General features: G+C 38.5%; 2 protein-coding genes across 5 annotated transcripts in view; both read left to right on the forward strand.

Annotated features, from left to right (window-relative positions):
• Positions 1 to 789: 789 nt before the first annotated feature.
• LOC104247785 (ATP-dependent DNA helicase PIF1-like) lies at positions 790 to 1,692 on the forward strand. Its single transcript, XM_009803884.1, has one exon. The coding sequence runs from the start codon at positions 790 to 792 to the stop codon at positions 1,690 to 1,692; it is 903 nt and encodes a 300-aa protein (XP_009802186.1).
• Positions 1,693 to 3,902: 2,210 nt separating this feature from the next.
• LOC104230262 (transportin MOS14) overlaps positions 3,903 to 22,954 on the forward strand; it is a 67,370-nt gene continuing 48,318 nt past the window's right edge. For 3 of the 4 annotated variants that reach the window (XM_070167587.1, XM_070167588.1, XM_070167590.1), the window contains exons 1-6: positions 3,903 to 4,276; positions 9,380 to 9,478; positions 9,569 to 9,790; positions 9,906 to 10,025; positions 21,963 to 22,046; positions 22,159 to 22,218. In XM_070167587.1, the coding sequence (XP_070023688.1) occupies positions 4,061 to 4,276; positions 9,380 to 9,478; positions 9,569 to 9,790; positions 9,906 to 10,025; positions 21,963 to 22,046; positions 22,159 to 22,218 (801 nt within the window). In that variant the 5' untranslated portion in view covers positions 3,903 to 4,060. The remainder of the gene's footprint in view (positions 4,277 to 9,379; positions 9,479 to 9,568; positions 9,791 to 9,905; positions 10,026 to 21,962; positions 22,047 to 22,158; positions 22,219 to 22,954) is intronic. The other variant, XM_070167589.1, reaches the window with a different exon arrangement.

Here is a 22,954-nt window from a genome sequence, read left to right on the forward strand (position 1 = left end):
TCTTAGAGGCTTGTAGATAGATGTCAGGTGTATGGATACTTTTATGGCCTTGTCGGCTTATGTTTTGAGTTTACAAATGATTATGTCGGCCTTATAAGCTCGTATGTCACATGTATAAGTTTGCATATCACGTTGGGTCGTCATATGTTGAGTATTCCCTTATGTTTCATTCTTGTTATTTCATGACAAGTTTCCTGACCCATTTACCCATAATAGTATGATAAGAAAGATATTTTACGTTGGTACTTGGTTGAGTAAGGCACCGGGTGCTCGTTGCTCGATTTGGGTTGTGACATCAGTTCCGCCTTCTCCTTCCTTATCTTCCTTGTAGTATTTTGTTGGATTTTTCTCACACTATGTAGTCTTGGTTACTTCGGATAGTTGCGGTTTGCTTATGACCTAGTGACACCCGAGATCGGGCTTGTATTTTTTTCCGCTGGATTTGATTTCTATTTTTGTCTTACTGGATTTCTGTTAAAAAAGTGATTTTTTTCTTAAGTCTTTAATTGAAAAATGAAGGAAATGGGTAATAGTTGGTTGGCCTAGTATCACGATGGGCGCCATCACGACCGGGTCAGTTTTTGAGTCATAACACATGATATGTCAGAAGACTTTCGAAGGATGCATGAAAATTCGCCTGCTACTCAACTCCAATGTACACTAAAAAGTGCTAATTATTATCAACAAAGTATGGGTAAAAGTGTTGAAAAATATGATTTACCAAAAATCAACCAAGAGTCATGCCAAAAAAACACTTCAGAATGTAAAGAAATAATTGAAGAAACGTCTATGAATGTACTTGTGGAAGATTATGAGGCACAATCAAAGTTGAATCATGAACAAGCACAAGCTTTCAAGACCATATTACATAGTATAGACTCTGGAACAACACGATTATTTTTTGTAAATGGACCTGGGGGAACTGGAAAAATATTCTTATATCATGCATTACTAGCAAATGTTAGATCAAAAGGTATGATAGCTTTGGCAACTGCAACCAGTGGTGTAGCAGCTGTAATATTACCAGGAGGTCGTACAGCTCACTCTAGATTTGACATATCTCTTCAAACAAATGATACAACTATGACAAAAATGTCAAAACAAAGTAGTACTACTAAGTTAATAAGACAAGCAAAATTAATAATATGGGATGAAGCACCCATGGCAAAGCGTCAAACAATTGAAACAGTTGACAGGAGCTTTCGCGATATAATGGATGTCAATGCATATTTTGGTGGAAAAGTAATGGTCTTTGGAGGCGATTTCCGACAAGTATTGCCAGTTGTTCCAAAATCAACAAGAGTAGAGACGGTTAACACAAGTTTAGTGAAATCCTATTTATGGCCTTTAATGGAAAATATACATTTCACAACTAATATGAGATCAAAAGCGGATCCAAATTTCACTAATTTCTTACTTCGTGTTAGTAATGGGGACGAGCAAACAGTAAAGGATAACTTATTAAGCCTTCCAGAACTAATAGTTGTCAAACACAATAGTGATGAAAGACCAGATGAATGCTTGATAAGAGAAATATTTCTATCACTACATCAACATTCCAGTTCTGCACAGTTCATAACAGAAAGAGCTATCTTAGCAAGTAGAAATGAATTTGTAGATCAACTAAATGAAATGTTGATAGCCAAGTTTTTTGGTGAAAGCAAGATATTTATTAGTTTTGCCTCTGCATAAGATGATACCAACAACTACTATCAAGAAGAATACCTCAATACTTTAATACCAAATAATCCTCCTCCACATAGGTACATCGTCAAACCTAATATGTCACTAAAGTTTCTCTTAAACTCTTTCTCTCTCTCTATCTCTCTCTATCTCTCTCTCTCTCTCTCTCTATATATATATATATATATATATATATATATATATATATATATATATGTGTGTGTGTGTGTGTGTGTGTGTGTGTGTGTGTATACTTTTTAATTTACAAAAACAAATAAAATTAAACATATTTCTATTTCTATAAATAGGTTAGTTTTGAAAGAAAATGCACCCATCATGCTACTTAGAAATTTAGACCCTTCAAATGGTTTATGCAATGGTACAAGGATGATATGTAGAGGATTTGACAATAATATTATACATGCCGAAATTACAACGGGTCAATCTGCTAAGAAACATATTTTTATTCCAAGAATACAACTTAGTCCACTTGAAAATGAAGGATATCCTTTCAAATTTGTGCGGAAACAATTCCCTGTACGCTTATGTTTTGCCATGACAATAAATAAAGCACAAGGTCAAACAATACTCAATGTTGGATTGTATCAACCACAACATGTTTTCTCACATGGACAACTTTACGTTGCACTTTCAAGAGAGGTATCAATATCGACAACAAGAGTGCTAATTATGACAGACCAACCAAAGTGGATGGAAGGAACATACACGAGGAATATCGTCTACAAGGAAGTATTAGGTAAGTATTTAAATCATATGTATGTAATTACACTTTAATTGTTCATCTTTGTAGGTTCGAATAAATAAATCAATCGAAGACAATCCTCAATGATCATTCACTAAAATTTATATTATATTCTTTCATGTATACTTATACTTGCTTAAAACTTTATTTTGATAATTTTAATGTTAGATTGCAATAATGTGCATTAATGAACTCGATAAACATGGCAACGCACGTACCGAGAAACTAGTTATATAAAAAAGTAAGATAAATGATAGAATATGATTATTTAATAATAAGGAAGGAAAAGTTAAGAGAAAAAAATAAGGTAATAATGCGAACAGGGGCGTATGTAGCCTTTTGGCTACGGGTTCAATTGAACCCATAATTTCGGATGTGGATATGAATTTATATATAAAAATCCATAATTTTAACAGAAAAAACTTATCCGCACCGGGTGTTTACACCAAACCAATAGATATATGACACGTATCTTGCATATGAATTTCAATCATTTAACCATGGTAAATTACATGCATTCTCATCTAATTAAATTAATTAACCATAGCGAGTTAATATAATTTGGTGTAAACATCCGTTGTGGCTAAGTATTTACCTAATTTTAACACTAAAAATCTTAAAAGCTTAGAGCTCGTTTGGATTGGCTTAAAAAAGTAGTTTTTAAGCACACGTGCTGGAGCTGGTTTTATAAACAAGCAGTTATGTGTTTGGATAAAAGTGCTGGAGCTGAAAAAAGCTGTTGAAATGTTTGGTAAACAAGTGTTGATAAACACCTTTTCTATTAAAATGACTGAAATATCCTTAAAGCTGTTAACACTATAAAGAAGCTTATTACTATAATATTTTATTTCAAACTTATTAATATAAATTATTTTTCACTTCTTTCAACCATGTAAATTTTTTATTTGTTTCTTGAAAATTCCAAGTTACTGGAAAAATATATGAAATGACTATCACATTTTATTATTAAATTTCTTATTTGAACTATGTAAAAATTCCTAATATTTAGGAAATCAAAATAAAATAAACTTGTACTTTTTAAAATTATTTGAAAGTTGTACGTATAGTTAATTAGAAATTACAATGCAACTAGAACTGTTGGTTGCACACGAGTTTAAATTCTTAGAAGAAAAAAAAATCAAACTTAAGTACAATCTATGTAAGAGATATTAAAGTCAAAATAAGTTCACCATTTTGACAAATTTTAAAAGTTTGAGTTGGATATTATAATTATTTCAAAAGTTTGTGAAAGATATTTTTGGAATAATAAATATTATTAGGGATAAGCGGGTAAAATAATTGGTCAAAAACAGTTATAAGCTAAAAAAAAAAAAAAGTCAAAATCAGCCGACTTGTGGCTTTTGGCTTTTTTTAAGCCAATTTTAACTTTTTAAAGTTATTTTCTTTTTTGCCAAACACTCCCGTCATCTAAAAATGGGTTAACAGGCTCTTGACCCATTAAAAAAATAAGGGGCACAGGCACAGCGCAATACTTGAAATGGGTTGTGGCCTTCCGAGACTTGTGACCCTGTTAGTTAGGTATCGTTCTGTCGCCGTTGGTTTTTGATGATTGAGTCATGTCCGTTGCTTTCTTAGAGTTGGAGACGAAGACAAATGGAGCTGCAAATGAAGGTCGCGCAAGCTGTTCACGTGCTAAATCACGATAGCCAATCGTGCAACCGTGTTGCTGCTAATCAATGGCTAGTACAGTTTCAGCAGACCGATGCTGCTTGGGAAGTCGCCACGTCCATCCTGACATCCAATTATCATCAGCAATTTGTTTCTGACTTTGAAGTCGAATTTTTTGCCGCTCAGATTCTCAAGCGAAAGGTCAGAGGCCAATAGATTCTTCTACTCCCCCTTTACTTTCTATTTTGCATATGAATCCTTCTCCTCATTTATATGCATTAAGGTTGGTGTTTCCCAATTGGACAGCAAGCGGGGCGAAATCTTAGCCGGACGGGGTAGGGAAACACTTCAAAAGGGGCACAACTTATTGTTTGTAAAGTTGTAATGGGGCGGATACCCAGTACACTCGATAGTATCTCCTTTTCTGTATATTCATTGATGGTCATGTAATTCTTCTGATAGCAGAGAGGGAATGTAATGGTTGTGAAACAATTGCATCTTGATTTTGAGCATCTCGGTTAAGTTATCAAATTTTCCTTGTTCTTCTTCCTTTTATTTTTGGCAGGGAGATAATGCGGTTGTGATTATCTCAAACTTGCAGATTGTTGATGTCGGTCGTAGTGTTGTTTGGTGCATTTTAATTATTATCTTTGAATTCTATGCTTAACATTCGGTGACAAACTTGGGTTAGTCTATAATTTTTCGTACATTGCAAGGTCATGATGTCTGAGTATATCAGGTTTATTGATATTATTGCACGATTTATATTACTTAGGGTTCAGGGCAATGAAATCATTCTCTGACACTATTCAAGACCCGTGCATCATTGATCTTCCTCTTCAAGGAGCACGTTACACATGGTTCAGAGGGGAAGACTCCATGCAAGCTTCAAGAATAGAACAACAACAACATACCCAGTAATATCCCACGCTGTGGGGTCTGGGGAGGTAGAGTGTACGTAGATCTTACCCCTACCTTGTGAGGATAGAGAGATTCCTAATATTCCCCGAGTGGAATGACAATTTCAAACAATCAAACCTTTTCAAAGGGGGTGGCAGTGCTACACAATTGGGGCAATCTAGACTTCACTTTAATACAAAAACTGAGAAGTTTGAAAAAGGGCATCACTGTTTAGAATAGAGAGACTTTTGGTAATTGGATGCACAAAAACATAAGTTACTTGAGGATCTTGCATTACTGGAACAAGCAACTGAGAGTAGATCTTTGACTGAAGCAGAAAAGGAGTAACCAATGCAATTGAAATTTAAAGTACAACAGATGGCGTTGAGGCGAAAATTCAGGTGCCTCTAGCTCAAAGAAGGAGACAAGACACTAAGTACTTTCAGAAAATGGCCATTTTTTACAGAAGGAACAACTGTATAGATAAATTAAACATAGGTGAAGAGATCAGTGAAGACAAAGATGCCACCATGACAGAAATATTGAGGTTCTATCAAGGTCTTTACAATGAGAATGAGGCCTGATGCTAACTTGAAAATTTGGCTAGCATAACACTAACTGAGAAAGCATGGTTAGAGAGAGCATTTGAGGGGAAAAGGTGCTGGCAACAGTCAAATCTTGTGTACTAGATAAAAGACCTGGCCTGATGGATATATAACTGTTTTCTTCCAAAGAACATGTGAATTCATTAAACCAAACATTATGGGAGCTCTAAATCATTTCCTTCGACACTATTATATGGTCAAATCAAACATCAATGCCTCCTTTATTGCTCTAGTTCCCAAAAGGAAAGGAGCTATAGAACTCAGAGATTTCAGGCAGGCCCATAAGTCTCATCGCAAGTGTCGACAAGATAATTGCCAAACTCCTCGTTGAGAGGATTAAAATAGTAATTGGGAAACTAGTTTGAGAAGAGCAAACTGCTTTTTTGAAGAATAGATGGATTAAAGATGCAATAGTTATAGCAAATGAGATACTAAATGGGAGATTCAAAAGTGGTCTTTCTGGCACCCTTTGCAAGCTGAATATAGAGAAAGCATCAAATAAGTTGGTCCTATCTACTGTCATTACTGAGGGAATAGGGTTTGGTGATAGATGGGTCAGATAGATTAAATTCAGCCTCATTACTGTCACAATCCTAGTGAACATAACTTCAGTTGGATTTTTTTCCCCACAGAAAGGAATCAGACGAGGAGATCCCCTTTCCTCTTTTTTTATCCTTGCCATGGAAGGTTTGAGCAAATGTTAGACAAACAAAGCAGACAAAGTGCATTAAAAGATTCAAGGTGGGCGGTAACACTGTAAACTCAATTAGTGTCTTATTTGCTCTACGCGGATGAGTCTTTAATCTTCTGTGGGGTAGAAAAATTATAGATGTAATATCTGAATCTGACATTACTAATTTTTGAAGTCATCTCAGGACTGCACATTAATATGCAGAAGGGCATGATATATCCTGTGAATATAGTGCCTAACTTGGAACAAATGGCTGAAATAGTAGTCGGTAAAATTGGCTCTTTTCTATGCCTTCCGCTGGAAGCCAAGTGCAAAGCATCTAAAGTTTAGAATGGAGTTATTGAGAAGGTGGAGAAAAGATTAACAACATGGAAAATGCACTACCTCTCTATGAGTAGAAAACTGGCATTAATCAATAGTGTCCTGGATAGTTTGCCTACATAAATCATGTCACCCTCCCTTCCCTATGCCAAGGAAGGTCCAAAGGCAACTGGACAAAATTAGAAGATGTTGTCTATAGAAAGGAAATAATGCAAACCACAAATTTCTCCCGGTGAAGTTGTTAAGGGTAATTCTTCCTAAGAAGCAAGGTGTGGACTGGGTGTTAGAGACTTGGCCAAACACAATAAGAGTTTGCTCTTGAAGTGGTGGTGGAGATATGGTTAGGAAGGAACTCGTTTATGGAAGGAAATAATGAATGCTAAATACATGAAGAAAGACCATTGGTGTTCCAAACAGAACAGATCCCCACATGGAGTTGGTCTCTGGAAGCATATCTACCGTTTGAAAGATGATTTTTTTCATGATGTGTCCTTCAGGGTTGGAAATGGCACCTAGTTAAATTTTGGAAGGACAAGTGACTTCACAATCAGCCCCTAAAAGACTCTGATCCTTCCCTTTATCAGATAGTAGTTGACCTTACTCCCAAATAGCTCAAGGAACATATAGGGATCTGCACTTAAGGAGAAACATGCAGAAACACGAACTTGGTGAACTCTTTGATCTCAAAGTTCTGTAAAGCTTCCAAATGAGCACACAAACCTAAGACAACCTAAGGTGGGGCAACCTCATTGGTAGCTCATTTTTTTTGATAGGTAAAATAATTTATTTCTGAGAGGCCTTAGTGGTGGCTCTTATTCATTTAGGGCAAGATACAACAAGCTGTGTGCACTTAATAAAGTAATTGAGCTTTGGCCATGGAAGCTTATAAGGAAGACAAAACTCCCTATAAAGGTCATGTGCTTCCCATAGACAACCCTCAAATGTGCTATTTTGACCCAAGACAACCTACGTAGAAGGAATTTTCAGGTGGTGAAGAGAGGATAGCTGTGCCTGGATAGTTCAGAATCAATAGAACAATTTATTCTTACATTGTAAAGTGGCTGCTGATCTGCGGCACATGTTCCTTTCAGTTTTTGGCATTTATTTGGACAATCCCCCAAGAGATAAAGGAGCAGTTGAAAGTTGGAGCTATTGGAAAGTTGACAGAACCATCAAGAAGATCTAACCGATATCCCCAGCATGTATATTTTGGTGTTCTTGGACAGAAAAAAATCGTAGATACTTTGATGGCATTTCAACTCCCAGTAGTTCCCTGAAAGCCAAATGTCTTAAGAACCTTTTTAGTTGGAGTAATCTATCCCCTTTAAACGATGACATCCCATGTCTTTGCAGTAAGTATGGTCATTGGCTTCTATAGAACACGAAACAAAGATTTCATTGCAGTAAGTATGGTCAATTGGCTTCTACAAGCTCCGTATAGTGGTCATTGGGACAAAATAATTCACACCTGGATATGGTCTGACCATGGGCAATTAGATGTTGGGCATTCTGATAATTCTCTATCAGATAGACGTTCTACTTCTTGATACAGTGTGATGATGGAGGAAACCCGAACTCTTAGAAAAGTAAAAGACAAAGTGTTAGCGCTTTGTAGAGCGCAGAACATCGAGCTATGATCTTTGTAACCTGCGAGCTTATCTGGTTAAAACAAGTTCTCCTAGAGTTAATTCGCATTGAAGTTAAATAAATGAAGGTAATATATGACAATCAAGCTTCCCTATACATAGCCAAGAATAAATGAAGGTAATATATGACAATCAAGCTTCCCTATACATATATATGACAATCAAGCTTCCCTATACATAGCCAAGAATGCAGTTTTTCATTCTTTTTTTGATAAAGTAATATGAATGCAGTTTTTCATGAAAGGATAAACATATGGAGGTGTATTGCTATATTATTAGGTAAACAATTAAGTTCATACACATTGCCACAAACTTTACAAACTCAAATAAACTTTAGCAGGTGTTCTTATTAAATCCCTTTGAGGACCCCAAGCTGAATACATTTATAGAAAACTTGTGTGCGCTACAACTTTAGGGGTAGCTTAGAGATTTGAACAAGATTTACATTAATTAGGGTCAATTCAATTTGATTAGGTATGGTTTGATTTGGAAAGTAGATGAAATCGTGCCTAGAATCAGTAATTTAACAAAGTTGTATACACTCATAATTACTGGAAATTCCCAAGCTCGATAGAATAATCAAGATTTTACTCTTTTCAAGTTATTTTGGTTGCAATTTAAAGGAGCAATAATGAAAAATCACAAAATAATAAATTAAAAAATCTAAAGTAAACTGGAGATGATTTTAAATGCATAAAAAAGGATAAAAGGATTATTTTTAATTTGTTAAAAAACAAAGAAAACCTGAAAATGTAAATGAGGAGATAGGTAGGGTGGGGCGGGGTAACACTATGGTTGGGGAAGACTTAACACATGCTGCTTCTAACCCTAGTTTCTGTAACTTAGATTGCGTGATTATGAGTAGATCTGTATCGTTATTCTGTGGATCTCTGACTTACCATAAGTGATATCAGTACATTAGCCATAAGCTGCTTACATTGTTTCTTCAGTGTTATTTAGTGTCTTGTTAATAAGTTTCATTGTGACGTTGGCTGGTAAAGAATAGCCTCTTAACTTGTCATATTTCAGAATGGCACCTGATCATACTTTCATTATGTTGGTACTGTGCTGGATTTAGGAAAGGAAGAGTCATGTCTCTTATTTCTGCTTTTTGAGGTTGCTCATACCTTATTGCTTACAGATACAAAATGAAGGAAGCTACTTGCAAATGGGAGCAAAGGATGCTCTGCTAAATGCTCTTCTATTGGCTGCTAAGAAATTTTGTTTAGGCCCTCCACAGGTGATTCAAGTGTCTGCTTGCTCAAAATTTTATTGTTGTTAAAAATATTAATTATTTATTTTGCTGAGATGTTTACTTTGTTGGAAACAGCTGTTGACTCAAATTTGTCTTGCTCTCTCTGCGCTCATGCTTCACGCTGTAGAGCATGGCCAACCAATTGAGAAGCTCTTTTGCAGTCTCCAAAGTTTGGAAAACCATGATGAAGGCACCATTGCTGTCTTGGAAATGCTGACAGTCCTTCCAGAAGTTGTGGAAGATCAGAATACTGATCACAGAACTAGTTCGGCTCAGCGACGCGAGTATGGTCGAGAGGTTTAGAACTCTCTTTAGAGCTGCACATTTTTTGGAAAAGTTGATGCTTTGGAAAGCACTGCTGCACTTTATCCAGCTTCTATTTCTTACATGTATATTTTTATGCAAGGAGCAGCTTCTCTCGCATACTTCAGTGGTTCTTGAGTTCCTTCATCGTCAGAGTGATAAGAGTTTTGACAGTAGCATTCAACTCCAGGGCAGGCACAGAAAAATTTTGCGTTGTTTGTTAAGTTGGGTAAGTTCATCTTGACTATATACGTCAACCCATGTCTTTCGGTGGTCAATCAATAACTAGAAAAGAATAAGCAATGACTGTTTCAAACCCCCAAACGAAGTCGTTTTACGGAAAAGGTTAAGATATGACGACCTGATATACAGCGACAACAACAACAAACCCAGTGAAAAATGCTAATAATATGATGATAAATACTGGCATGTGGCTCTATTAATCAATAATTGTCATTAACTCTTCACCGGCAACTAGATTCTGCAAATCTTACTTGTTCTTGAGTATTTAATTTATCTTCTCTCTCTCTCTTTCTCTCTCTTTATAAATTTTAAAAGGATTTGATTCACGTATATCTGATTAGAGACATAAAAAAATCTACTGATTGATCCTCCCTCTCTATCTCTTTGCACTGACCAAGATTCAGGTGTAGTCCGTACTCTGTATAATGGTGCGGAGAAACCCAATATTCTAATTTCCTTGTAAACGGGAACTCTTGCAACTATGTAAAACCTGATTGTCAACCTAGGTTAATAGAAAACCTGGTGCAGGTCAATCCTGGCCTGAGCAGGGTCTTTCAGTTCATTGTCAACCTATGTTCTGACTGACCCGCAGTATGGTTTGCCTTCTTTGGTTTGAGGGTCATGCTTAACCTTATGCCTGTTCTGAGTTATTTCGACCTCATAAGAACACTTCTATTTGCTTTTGACATAAATATTTTTTATACAATAATGGGGAAACTGCTTGGAGTTGTAAAATTCTATGGGGTGTCCCATATTAGCTTTTTGTATTGGAATGTCTCTGAGACTGAGGCCACTCAGAGTCTTTATGGTATGAGCTAAGGATTTTTTGTTGGTTGCTTCCCTCTGATATGCAAAGGTATTTAAGTGGACTTCTTTTTCCTTTACATAAGAGGGTGGCATCTTTTCTTACATCTGTTTGTTGACAACACAATTTTTGTTGATAATAAAATAGGAAGAAAAGAGAATTTGGAGGAAATTACTTCGAGCAGTAGTCCTACAAAAAGTCCCGGAGAATCAAATTGAAACAATCCATGTACGAGCAACTAACTACTCTTTTAAATGAAAAGAAAAAAAAGATAAGGTAAATAATTTTATTAACACAAAAATGGGAGAACCCCGTATACAAACAGTATGCCAAAAAAGAGAACCTACACCAAAACATGGTTCTCACCGATAGATACCCAATCATCTATACAAATAGCACCTCAAGGTACACCGAAAAGAAACTAAAGACAAGGGACTGTTTTGCAACTTTACAAAGTCAATCTCAACCCCTTGAAAACCTCTCCTCTCTTTCCATATGACCTACAAAATGGCTAAAGGAACAACCTTCCAAACCCTTGGACTTCTCTTCCCACTCTTGTAGGCCCAACTATATAACGCCTCTTTTACTGTGCCCGACATCACCCAATGTAAACCAAACCAATTAAGGACCATCATCCATAGTCGTGAAGCCACTCTACAATGCAAAAAGTGATGATCAACGTCTTTACCCGAGCCTTTACAATACACAATACATACACTATTCAACCCTTATTTATAACAATACATAATATATACACTAATTGACCCTTATTTATAATAATACACAATACATATACTAATCCTATTCCATGTGGGACTATAATTATTTACAAATATATTAACTATCTAACACTCCCCCTCAAGCCAGTGCATACAGATTGTATATACCGAGCTTGTTACATATGTAACTAATACGAGGATCAGTGAGGGACTTGGTGAAAATGCAAGCTGATCATTCGACTTCACAAACTTTATAGCAATATCTCCTTAGAATATCTTTTTTTTTGATGAAATGACAGTTAATTTGAATGTGTTTAGTCCTTTCATGGAACACCAGATTTGATGCAATATTAAGGGCAACTTGATTATCACACACAAGTTTTATATGGTTGATTTCACCAAATTTTAACTCCTTGAGCAACTGTTGATCCAAACTAGCTCATATGTTGCTATAGCCATTGCTCGATATTTTGCTTCTGCACTAGATCGAGCAACCACATTATGTTTCTTGCTTTTCCAAGACACCAAATTATCTCATACTAAAACACAATATCCAGACGTAGAACGTCTACGAAAAGGTGATCCTGCCCAATCAGCATCTGTGTAGCCCACGATCTGCTCATGACCTCGATCTTCGATTCTCGAACAATACTCTTTTGCTTGGGGCTGATTTTATAACTCTATTCCACCAACTATTACTGGGAGAATCCATAAACTGACTTACAACACTCACTTGAAAGGAGATATCAGGTCCAGTTACTGTGAGGTATTCAACTTACCAATGAACCGCCTATATCTTGCAGGATCACTAAGAGTCTCCCCTTGTCTTGGTAGAAGTTTAACATTCGGATCCATAGAAGTGTCAATGTGTCTACAACCTGTCATTCTTGTCTCCTCAAGAATGTCTAATGCATACTTCTGCTGTAAAATAACAATACCTAAGTTGGTTGAGTGACCTCAATACTTAGAAAATACTTCAATGTGCCTAGATCCTTATTCTGGAAGTGCTGAAAGAGATGTTGCTTCAAACTAGTGATACTATCGTGATTATTCCCTGTAATAACTATATCGTCAACATAAACGACCAAATAAATACACAGATTTTGAGAAGAATGCCGATAAAACTCAGAATGATTAGCTTCACTACGGGTCATGCCAAACTCCTGAACAATTGTGCTAAACTTACCAAACCATGCTCGAGCAGACTATTTCAAACCATAGAGTGACCATCACAACCGACATACAAGGCCACTAGACTTCCCTGATCAACAAACTAGGTGGTTGTTCCATGTAAACTTCATTTTGAAGGTCATTGTGGAGAAAAACATTCTTAATGTCCAATTGATAGAGAGGCCAATGGCGAACAAGAACCATGGATAGAAAAAATGGACAAATATTACTTTAGCCACGGGAGATAAAATATCATTGTAATCAAGCCTAACTATTTGAGTATAACCTTTGGCAATGAGGCGGGCTTTAAGGTGATCAATTTGACCATCTGGACCAACTTTGACTGCATACACCCACTAGCATGCCGCCTCCACGCAAGCCCTCGGTCACTGAGCCGACCTCGTCCGCTCGGAAGGACACAACCTTGGCCAGCCTTTCGAGTTCTACCCCCGCTACCACAAATATCACAACCCATACAACGCTCGAGGGTATCTCGCTCCCACTCAAAAAAGAAAGAAAAGTAGGTGCTTTTAAGGCCAGTGTGGAGTAGCTAGAACGGATGAGAGGTAATTCATCCTACATTGGGTGGCTTGCTAAAGCCTTGTGTTCGTTTCAGTGACCTGGTGTCTTCGTTTAGGAAGTCCTTAAAGGTAGAGAATCAAGCTCCCATTTACTATTAGCATGTAAAGATGTCATCTCTTTGATCGTATTTTGTCGCCATCCAGGATGAGATAACGCTTCACTTGTGGACTTAGGGATAGAAATAGAGGACAAAGATACACAAAGGCATAATGGGGTGACGATAAATGATAATAACTCAAACCAATATAATGGGGATTGAGATTAAGAATGGATCTAATACCTTTCGAAGTGTGATCGGTAGACTAGAAGGAGACAAGTCCACAGTAGGTGAAGGATCCGATACACTGGACTTGATGCTAGACGGCGATGATAAGTCAGGAGTGGTGGAGCTGTAAAAGGTTGAACTGGACTAGGTGATGGAACTGGAGCTATAGGTGATAGAACTGGAGCTATAGGTGGTGGAGCTGGAATTAGAGCGGTAATTGATGGAATTGAAGCTGTAGGTGTTGGAGCTGGAGTTGTGGAGGAAGATGAATGGGAGATAGTGATTGAATCTCCAAAAGATGGAACTAGTAACACCTCAAAAATATCTAAGTGATTACCTGGACGGCTGGACATGTGAAGTATGGCTGGCTTCAAAGAAGGTAACATTAGCAAACATAAGACACCGTTGGAGGTTAGGTGAATAGCATCGATATACCTTTTGCGTTCTCAAGTAACCCAGAAATATGCACTTAAGAGCACGAGGAGCTAACTTATCTTTTCCTGGAGTAAGGTTATGAACAACACACTGCTCCTGAAAACAAAGGGTGGAAAAGAGAATAAAGGTGAGTGGGGAAACAAGACAAAGAATGGAACTTGATTCTGGATCACTGGGGATGACATATGATTAATAAGATAATAAGATGTGAGAATTACAAACCCCTCCCCCGACAAAAAAAAAAACGCAAAGGAACATGACATTATATGAGTAGGGTACGAGCAGTTTCAATGAGATGACTATTCTTTCTTTCAGCTATCCCATTTTGTTGAGATGTATATGGACAGGATGTTTGATAAATGATCCGATGAGAGTTCATAAACCGCTGAAATAGGGATGACAAATACTTTAAGGAAATGGGAGCGAGTATGTTTACCGAACTGACTTGACTCACTTTCTAGAGTGAACAAGTGAGACAAACCAGGTACCATTTTTTGAAGTTTTGATAAATTGGATGTTCCAACTGTTTATGTAATAAATCTGGTGAATCAGTAATAGGACAAGTTGTTGAAGGAAGACAAGCTTTCCAACCATGCCCCATGACCCCTTGGACGCACCCATGGCGTCTTAGCAAGCCTCCCAACGCCTAGCGCCATGGACGACCTCGTGGTTTTGGCCGCGCTAAGTGACAAGTGCGCCTGTGTCTGTTGCCCCATCAATAGGTCTCGCCAGCGCCCAGTCGCATGCAGATGCCAACAACGCCGCTCAGCAAGTTGCGCCCCAGCGCGCGCCCGTTGTCGGCGCAATCAACCCATGCCCTGCATCCAAACCCTCGAGCGCAGATCGTAATGCTAAAGATAAGGTTGCAACCCCTCCAAGTTACGCCAGTGGACTTGCTTTTACCTTACAGGAATCTAGGTCCCTTTTGTTGTAAATATTGAGTAGTTTTACTTCCTGTATTTTCATTATGATTCTCTTAGCTTGTTTATGTCTAGTTTTGTAACTTTGGTTAATTTTTTTAAGCATTATTAAAGGGATCAAGTAGTCAAACTTTCAAGCAAGCAAATAATTCTCTATATTGGTGCTTCTCCCCCTCAACACCGTGTTGCCTTTCTGTAATAGCTTTCATTAATGCAATCGAGCTTTATTTCATTCTCATTCTTTTTTTGTTCTCTCAATTGTTTTTGACATCGGTTTTCCCGTATGGCACTGACAGTCTCGTCTAGCTTACGGGGGCCCCCAGGTTGGTGGAAAGTAACCACACGGACATCGGTTGCTTAGCCTTACATCGCCTTTACAAGAAATCTCAAGAATGCGTTGTGTAACAGATTGTATGAGTAGGGTACGAGCAGTTTCAATGAGATGCCTATTCTTTCTTTCAGCTACCCCATTTTGTTGAGATATGTATGGACAAAATATTTGATAAATGATCCCATGAGAGTTCATAAACCGCTGAAATAGGGAAGACAAATACTCTAGGGAAACTGTTGAAGAAAGACAAGACGTGAGTCCATATGATTTAGCAAGGATAAGGTAATAAAGTCCATTTGATTTATGCTCGGTACTAATAATCTGCTTCGTCATGCGTTCCTGTATAAAAACAAGGTTATCAAGAAATAAAACTGAGCATTTAAGTGATTTGGCTAAGCGACTAACGACTAAAGGACTACCGAGAACAAAAAGAACTGAATCCAAAGGTAAGTAAGGAAGTGGACTTGCTTGACCTATTCCAGTTGCCATGGTTTGAGACCCTTTGGCCATTGTGACGGTTGGAAAGATTGAGAATACGAAATATTAGTGAAAAAAGACTTGTTACTAGAAGTGTGATCAGATGCACCTGAATCAATGAACCAAGAGTCGGATGAAGAAAATTGAGAGACACAAGTTACGCTATTACCTGTTTGTACAACAGAAGCTATCTCAGAAGATGTCTGCTTACGTGCTTTGTAATGAAGGAACTCAATTTAATCTGGTAAAGAAACCATTCAACTATTCAAAGTATTAGTTCCCATTTTGTTACGATTAAATTCAAATTACTTCCGAGTATAGACAAGTAACGATGTCCAGAGAGAATGTGGCCAGAAGCACTTGCAAAAAACTGGAATATGACTGAACTTGCTGGAATATGTTGGTGGAAAATTCTGATTTTACGGAAATTCTCAGATCTAAGTTGTGAGTCCTAGCTCCCAAAGAATATGAGAAGCTACTGTTCACACCAGAAAACACTGTTCAAGCAACAAACACTATTGAATTTTGGGAAAAATAAAAAAGCACTACTCACCAGAAAACGTTGTTCACTGTTATCGAGTGAGTAGGCTCGGACAGTGAAGAAAAAATAGGACCAGTCGCCGGAATATGAAAAAGAAAGTCGCTGGAATCTGGAAATCTCCGCTGGAAAATAAAAAAGAGGTTGAAATTTTGTGTAATCTGGAAGGGTAGACTCGGTGAGGGTAGGCTCGAAATCACCTCCTGAATAAGTTGTCCTAATGAAGTTTTGCCAAAGAGTGGCCGGAAAAAGCTTCACGTGCTGGCGCGTGAGTTGAAATCTCGCCGGAAAATATTCTACCCCGTGGGGACGCATGAGAGGGGTTCTGCTGGATATATTTTTACCGTTTAGTCGCCGGAAGCCGATCTACCTCGTGGTAGTGTTGGTTTTTGCACTAGTCTGACGGAAATGAACTTTCACGCGAATAGACCTACGGTCACCGGAAAATTTTCCGGTTAACTGATTCCTTCTTCCCAGAATTGCTGGTATTTTTGCACAATGATGAATCTTTGGCTGCTTTGATAGCATGTGAGAAATAGCATGGAAAATATATATTATTCATGTTGAAAGTGTTGGTTTATGTTTAGTCAACAATGACATGCCAATTGGAAGAGTTGGTGGAAAGAGTTGGTGTGGATGCTAGGAGGAAGCTTCCTCCTTTGATGTCACCCATGACATCAAGAGGAGGTAGTTTGATGTCACCAATGACATCAAGAGGAGGTCTTTACCTCTATAAATAGATGCACTCCTTCATTTGTAGAAACCATCCCAAAAATAATACAATACATTGTAGTGAGTAGAGAGTTAAGAGAGAAATTCTCTTAAGTGTAATTGGGAACTCTCCCCTTCCTTTGTTAATAATAAAAAGGCAATTGTTCTCTGGTGGACGTAGGATTATTTTGATCCGAACCACGTTAAATCTTGTGTTCTTTCTTTTACGTTTCCGCTAACAATTGGTATCAGAGCGACAGGATTCTTTAACGATCCAAGGAGGAAGAACAAGCAAAGATGAGTTCCATGAAGTTTGAAATTGATAGATTCAGTGGACGCAACAACTTCAATATCTGGAAGATCCAGATGATGGCGTTACTGCGGAGGGAAGGTTCAATCCATGCTATTGACGGAAAGTATCCTAAGGATATATCAGCTCCCGACAAGGAGAAGATTGAAGGGGATGCATTGAGTGCAATCCAACTATCCCTTGCACCTAACGTGCTTTGTGAAGTGAGTACGGGTACCGAAGAGACGGCCAAACAGTTATGGGAAAAGCTAGAAGGGCTATACCAAGACCGATCAGTGACAACAAGGATGTTGTTACAACGGCGTCTTCACACATTTAAGATGGGGTCAGGTACTTCGTTACAAGATCATTTAGATGCGTTTAATAAACTTGTCATGGACTTACAGATTGCAGGAATTAAAAGGGAGGAGGAGACGCTTGCATGTGCTTTGCTATTTTCATTGACTTCAGGATATCGTGATATTGAGAATTCAATGATGTATAGCAAGGAGCCTATCAAGCTTGAGCAAGTGCGGCAGGCACTTAACTCTAGTGATGTGCGGAGGCACATTGAAGGAGATAGAGATGACCAGGCAAGTGGCCTCTTTGTAAGAGGCCGGACTAGCCAACAGGGAAAGACCAAATCAAAGCACAGATCAAAGTCTCGTGTGAACAAGAAGAATACAGAGTGTTGGGGTTGTGGCAAGAAGGGGCACTTTGAACGAGATTGCCCAATGTCAAAGTCCAAGGAAAAGGCGAGTGCATCTACAGTTGAACAGGTACATAATTTTGATAATGATTATGTACTAACAACATCGTGTAATAATAATAGTAGTTATGAAAACAAATGGGTGTTAGACTCTGCTTGTACTCTGCATATGACGTTCCGAAAAGACTGGTTTAGCAGCTACGAGAAAAGTGGAGGAACCGTAGTAATGGGCAATAATGCAACTTGTGCAATAGTTGGCATTGGCTCAGTTCGGGTTCGCTGCCATGATGGAATCGTGAGGACTATTACACAAGTCCGTCATGTTCCTGATCTGAAGAAGAATTTGATCTCCTTGGGTACTCTGGATGAACAAGGCTACAGGTACATGAGCGAAGCAGGAACTATGAAGGTGACTAAAGGTTCTTTAGTCATGCTGAAAGGCAAGCTGGAGAATGGCCTTTACACATTGGCCGGAAGCACCATTGTTGGCTCTGCAAATGCATCTACAGTGCAGTTATCTAATGATGACAAGGCAAGACTATGGCACATGAGACTGGGTCATATGAGCGCACGTGGACTGGAGATGTTGAGCAATCGTAACCTTTTGGAAGGTGAGAAGATCAGCACACTTGACTTCTGTGAGCACTGCGTTCTAGGGAAGCAGAAGAAGGTCAGCTTCAGCACTAGCAAACACAAGACAAGAGGAGTGATAGACTACATCCATTCAGATTATGGGGTCCCTCTAAACTTCCATCGAAGGGCAGTAAGAGGTATCTTCTCACTTTTATTGATGATTTCTCACGAAAGGTTTGGGTGCATTTTTTGAAGGCAAAAAGTGATGCTTTTGAAGCATTTAAAAAGTGGAAGATTTTGGTTGAAAATCAAATGGAGTGGAAAATCAAGTATCTTCGCACAGACAATGGCTTGGAGTTTTGCAATGAAGAGTTTAATGAATTCTGCAAGGTTCATGGGATCTCAAGACATAGGACTGTCAGGCATACCCCACAGCAGAATGGAGTTGCCGAGAGAATGAACAGAACTCTTCTTGAAAAGGCTCGTTGTATGCTCCTACAAGCCAAAATGTCCAAAGTATTTTGGGCTGAAGCAGTTCACACTGCTGCTCATATTGTCAATCGATCTCCAGCATCGGCAATTGACTTTAAGACTCCGAATGAGGTATGGTCAGGTGAACCCTCTAACTATTCATACTTACGAGTATTTGGGTGTCCAGCTTATTATCACGTTAATGAAGGAAAGCTTGAACCAAGGGCTAAGAAGGCCATATTCGTAGGGTATGTGGATGGAGTAAAAGGGTACAAACTTTGGTGTTTGTCTTTACTCAAATTTATAGTTAGTAGAGATGTCACCTTCGATGAATCCTCTATACTTGATCCCCGTAAAGTTTCCGTGGAGTTTTCAGGAAACAAGAACAACGAGCAGGTGGAGCTTCCGGTGGAGCTTGCCAAGGAAAAGGATCAAGAGACTCAGGTTAAAGATGAGTCAGAAGATGTAGGCGTTGAAGAACTTGCTGTCAATGAACCATACACAATTGCGAAGGGGAGGGAGAAGAGGCAGACACGAGAACCGGAACGCCTTATAAATCAAGCAAACTTGATTGCATATGCGTTCGTAGCTGCACAAGAAGAGATTAAAGATCTGGAGCCCTCCTCGTATATTGAAGCAACTTCTTGCAAGGATGCCGCACAATGGCGGTTAGCCATGACTGAAGAGATGGAGTCTCTTCACAAGAATCAGACATGGGTCTTAGTGAAAAGACAAAAGGGGAAGAGGACAGTTGGATGCAAGTGGGTCTACCGAAAGAAAGAGGGAATTCCTGAAGTGGAAGATGCTAGGTTCAAGGCGAGATTGGTTGCAAAAGGTTTCAGCCAAAAGGAGGGAATTGACTACAATGAGATTTTCTCTCCGGTCGTGAAGCATAGCTCAATTCGCGTGCTACTAGCATTGGTTGCACAATTTGACTTGGAGCTTCAACAGCTTGATGTCAAAACTGCTTTCTTACACGGTGATCTAGAAGAGACAATCTATATGGATCAACCTGAAGGTTTCCTAGCTGAGGGAAAAGAAGATCACGTATGCCAACTAAAGAAGTCTTTGTATGGTTTGAAGCAATCCCCTAGACAGTGGTACAAGAGGTTTGATGCATTCATGACTACACATGAATTCTCAAGGAGTGCATTTGATAGCTGTGTGTATCACAAGAAGATGTCTGGTAACTCAATGATTTATTTACTGTTGTATGTTGATGATATGCTTATTGCTGCTAACAACATTACAGAGATAAATGCTTTGAAGAAACTGTTGAGTAAGGAATTTGACATGAAGGATTTAGGAGCTGCAAAGAAAATCCTTGGTATGGAGATTTCAAGAGAAGACGGTGTTGTACATCTTTCTCAGAAGAGGTATATTGAAAGGGTTCTCAAGAGATTCAATATGCATACGTGCAAGCCTGTAAGTACACCATTAGCTCCTCATTTTAAACTTTTAGAGTTACAAATGCCTCGGTCCGAGAATGAGGTGGAGCATATGTCAAAGATTCCTTATGCCAGTGCAGTTGGTAGCATTATGTATGCTATAGTATGCACACGTCCAGATATTGCTCAATCTGTAAGTGTGGTAAGTAGATACATGTCCAGCCCAGGAAAGAGGCATTGGGAAGCTGTCAAGTGGATATTGAGATATCTCAAAGGAGCTTCTGGTGTTGGTCTGACCTTTCGAAAAAGTGGTGGAGGTATTTCAATTCTCGGTTATGTAGATTCTGACTATGCAGGAGATCTTGACAGAAGAAGGTCCACAACTGGATACATCTTTACCCTCGTTGGCAGTGCCGTTAGTTGGAAGTCGACTCTGCAGTCGATTGCCGCTTTGTCTACGACAGAAGCAGAATACATGGCAGCAGCGGAGGCGGTGAAGGAAGCTATCTGGTTGAAAGGTTTAGTAGCGGAATTGAGTTTGGTTCAGCTGGAATCAACTCTTAGATGTGATAGTCAGAGTGCTATTCATCTAATGAAAAATCAGAGATTTCATGAGCGCACTAAACACATTGATGTCAGATTTCATTTTATTCGAGATGTTATTGATGAGGGAACTATCAAGGTCGTGAAGGTTATCACAGACGATAATGCTGCAGACATGTTGACCAAGATAGTCCCGCTCGCTAAGTTTGCACACTGCAAGGACTTGGCGGGGGTGTGCATCAACTGATGCAACTCCGAAGAGAACAGTTGCTAGGTGGAGGTGGTATGTTCAACAATGGTTTGATTCTTCTTGTTTCTTACAACGGGGTTGCCCAGTAAGCTTAGAAGTTTTGGCCAGAGTTGTTCACACGCTCGAAACGCAAACCAAGGTGGAGATTGAAAATGTTGGTTTATGTTTAGTCAACAATGGCATGCCAATTGGAAGAGTTGGTGGAAAGAGTTGGTGTGGATGCTAGGAGGAAGCTTCCTCCTTTGATGTCACCCATGACATCAAGAGGAGGTAGTTTGATGTCACCAATGACATCAAGAGGAGGTCTTTACCTCTATAAATAGATGCACTCCTTCATTTGTAGAAACCATCCCAAAAATAATACAATACATTGTAGTGAGTAGAGAGTTAAGAGAGAAATTCTCTTAAGTGTAATTGGGAACTCTCCCCTTCCTTTGTTAATAATAAAAAGACAACTGTTCTCTGATAGACGTAGGATTATTTTGATCCGAACCACGTTAAATCTTGTGTTCTTTCTTTTACGTTTCCGCTAACACATGTTTATTTTACTATAATACAAGGAGCCTATTTATATCTATGTTCTAAAATTACATACTACTCCTATTCCAATGTGGGACTAAGCATACTAATATATACATAAACTATCTAACAACATTTTGTCATTGAGTGGGAGTGGTACCAGAATTAGGTACAAAAGTATTTCTTGTATTCTCTTATATGTCTTTTATGCCTACCTCTGTTTAATAGGTTCGAGCTGGTTGTTTCTCGGAGATTCCCCCTAGCTCTTTGGCTGGACATCCACTTCTGAGTTTCGTTTTCAACTCTTTACAGGTAATATGTATTGCTAAACCTAACATGCATTGGTAATGGTCTAATGGTTTCTTCAAGTTGCTTCAGGTTCAGAAGTTATTAATGCCCATTTACCTACTTAAATGGCTAACAGGTTTCGTCTTCATTTGATCTAGCCATTGAAGTTCTGACTGAACTAGTGAGTCGACATGAGGTAAAAGATTCATTTTCTTCTATAGTAAATTATGTGAGATTCTCCACTGGTTTCTTTATTTATTTTAAGAAAAACAGAGAAAAGGGATGGGAAAATACATATACTCTCCCCATGAATTGGACATTTGGAGCGTGAAGTAATATATCATGGGTGGTCCAACATTGGATAGACCAATTACGAAGATGAGTCCGGCTCTGACCATTTTAAAAAAAAATATCCAACCCAAAACCTTAAAACTATATGTAAAGTGACCAAGATCTTTATAAGCCCTTATAACTCATCTCAGACGTATTTAAGCTAACACCCTCACATTGTGATTCAATTTCGAGGTTCACACACAAATTTAGTCGTAAGTTTACTATTTTGAGAATTGGGTAGCCAAAAGTTGGCCTGATATGCCGTTAAGAAAATGGACCTTACGCCTAACTTAACTCCAAAAGTTAACTTAATTGACATTCTAACACCCACCTTCTAGGGTTGGACATTTGGAATGTGTTAACTTATATAGTCGTCTCATGTGGATTGTGTAAGGGCTTTTTTTGATAAGTAATTGTAGAGACTGTATTGATGTATAACAACAGAAGTTGAAGTAGTTACATCCAAAGAGAATCAAACATTACATGGAGTGTAAAGAGCTTAGAAAATCTATCAAGATGAGGGGCTTTAAAACTTTGACCGTGGCCAAGTTACACCATTGGTACCAGAGGTGGCCAGGATTTTCCGGGTGTCAAAAAGT

Source organism: Nicotiana sylvestris, chromosome 2 (assembly GCF_000393655.2).
Source record: "Nicotiana sylvestris chromosome 2, ASM39365v2, whole genome shotgun sequence".
Lineage (NCBI taxonomy): Eukaryota > Viridiplantae > Streptophyta > Magnoliopsida > Solanales > Solanaceae > Nicotiana > Nicotiana sylvestris.

Excerpts from the sequence above, each read along its gene's own strand:
- LOC104247785 (XM_009803884.1), top strand. The coding sequence starts at position 790 with ATGAATGTACTTGTGGAAGATTATGAGGCACAATCAAAGTTGAATCAT.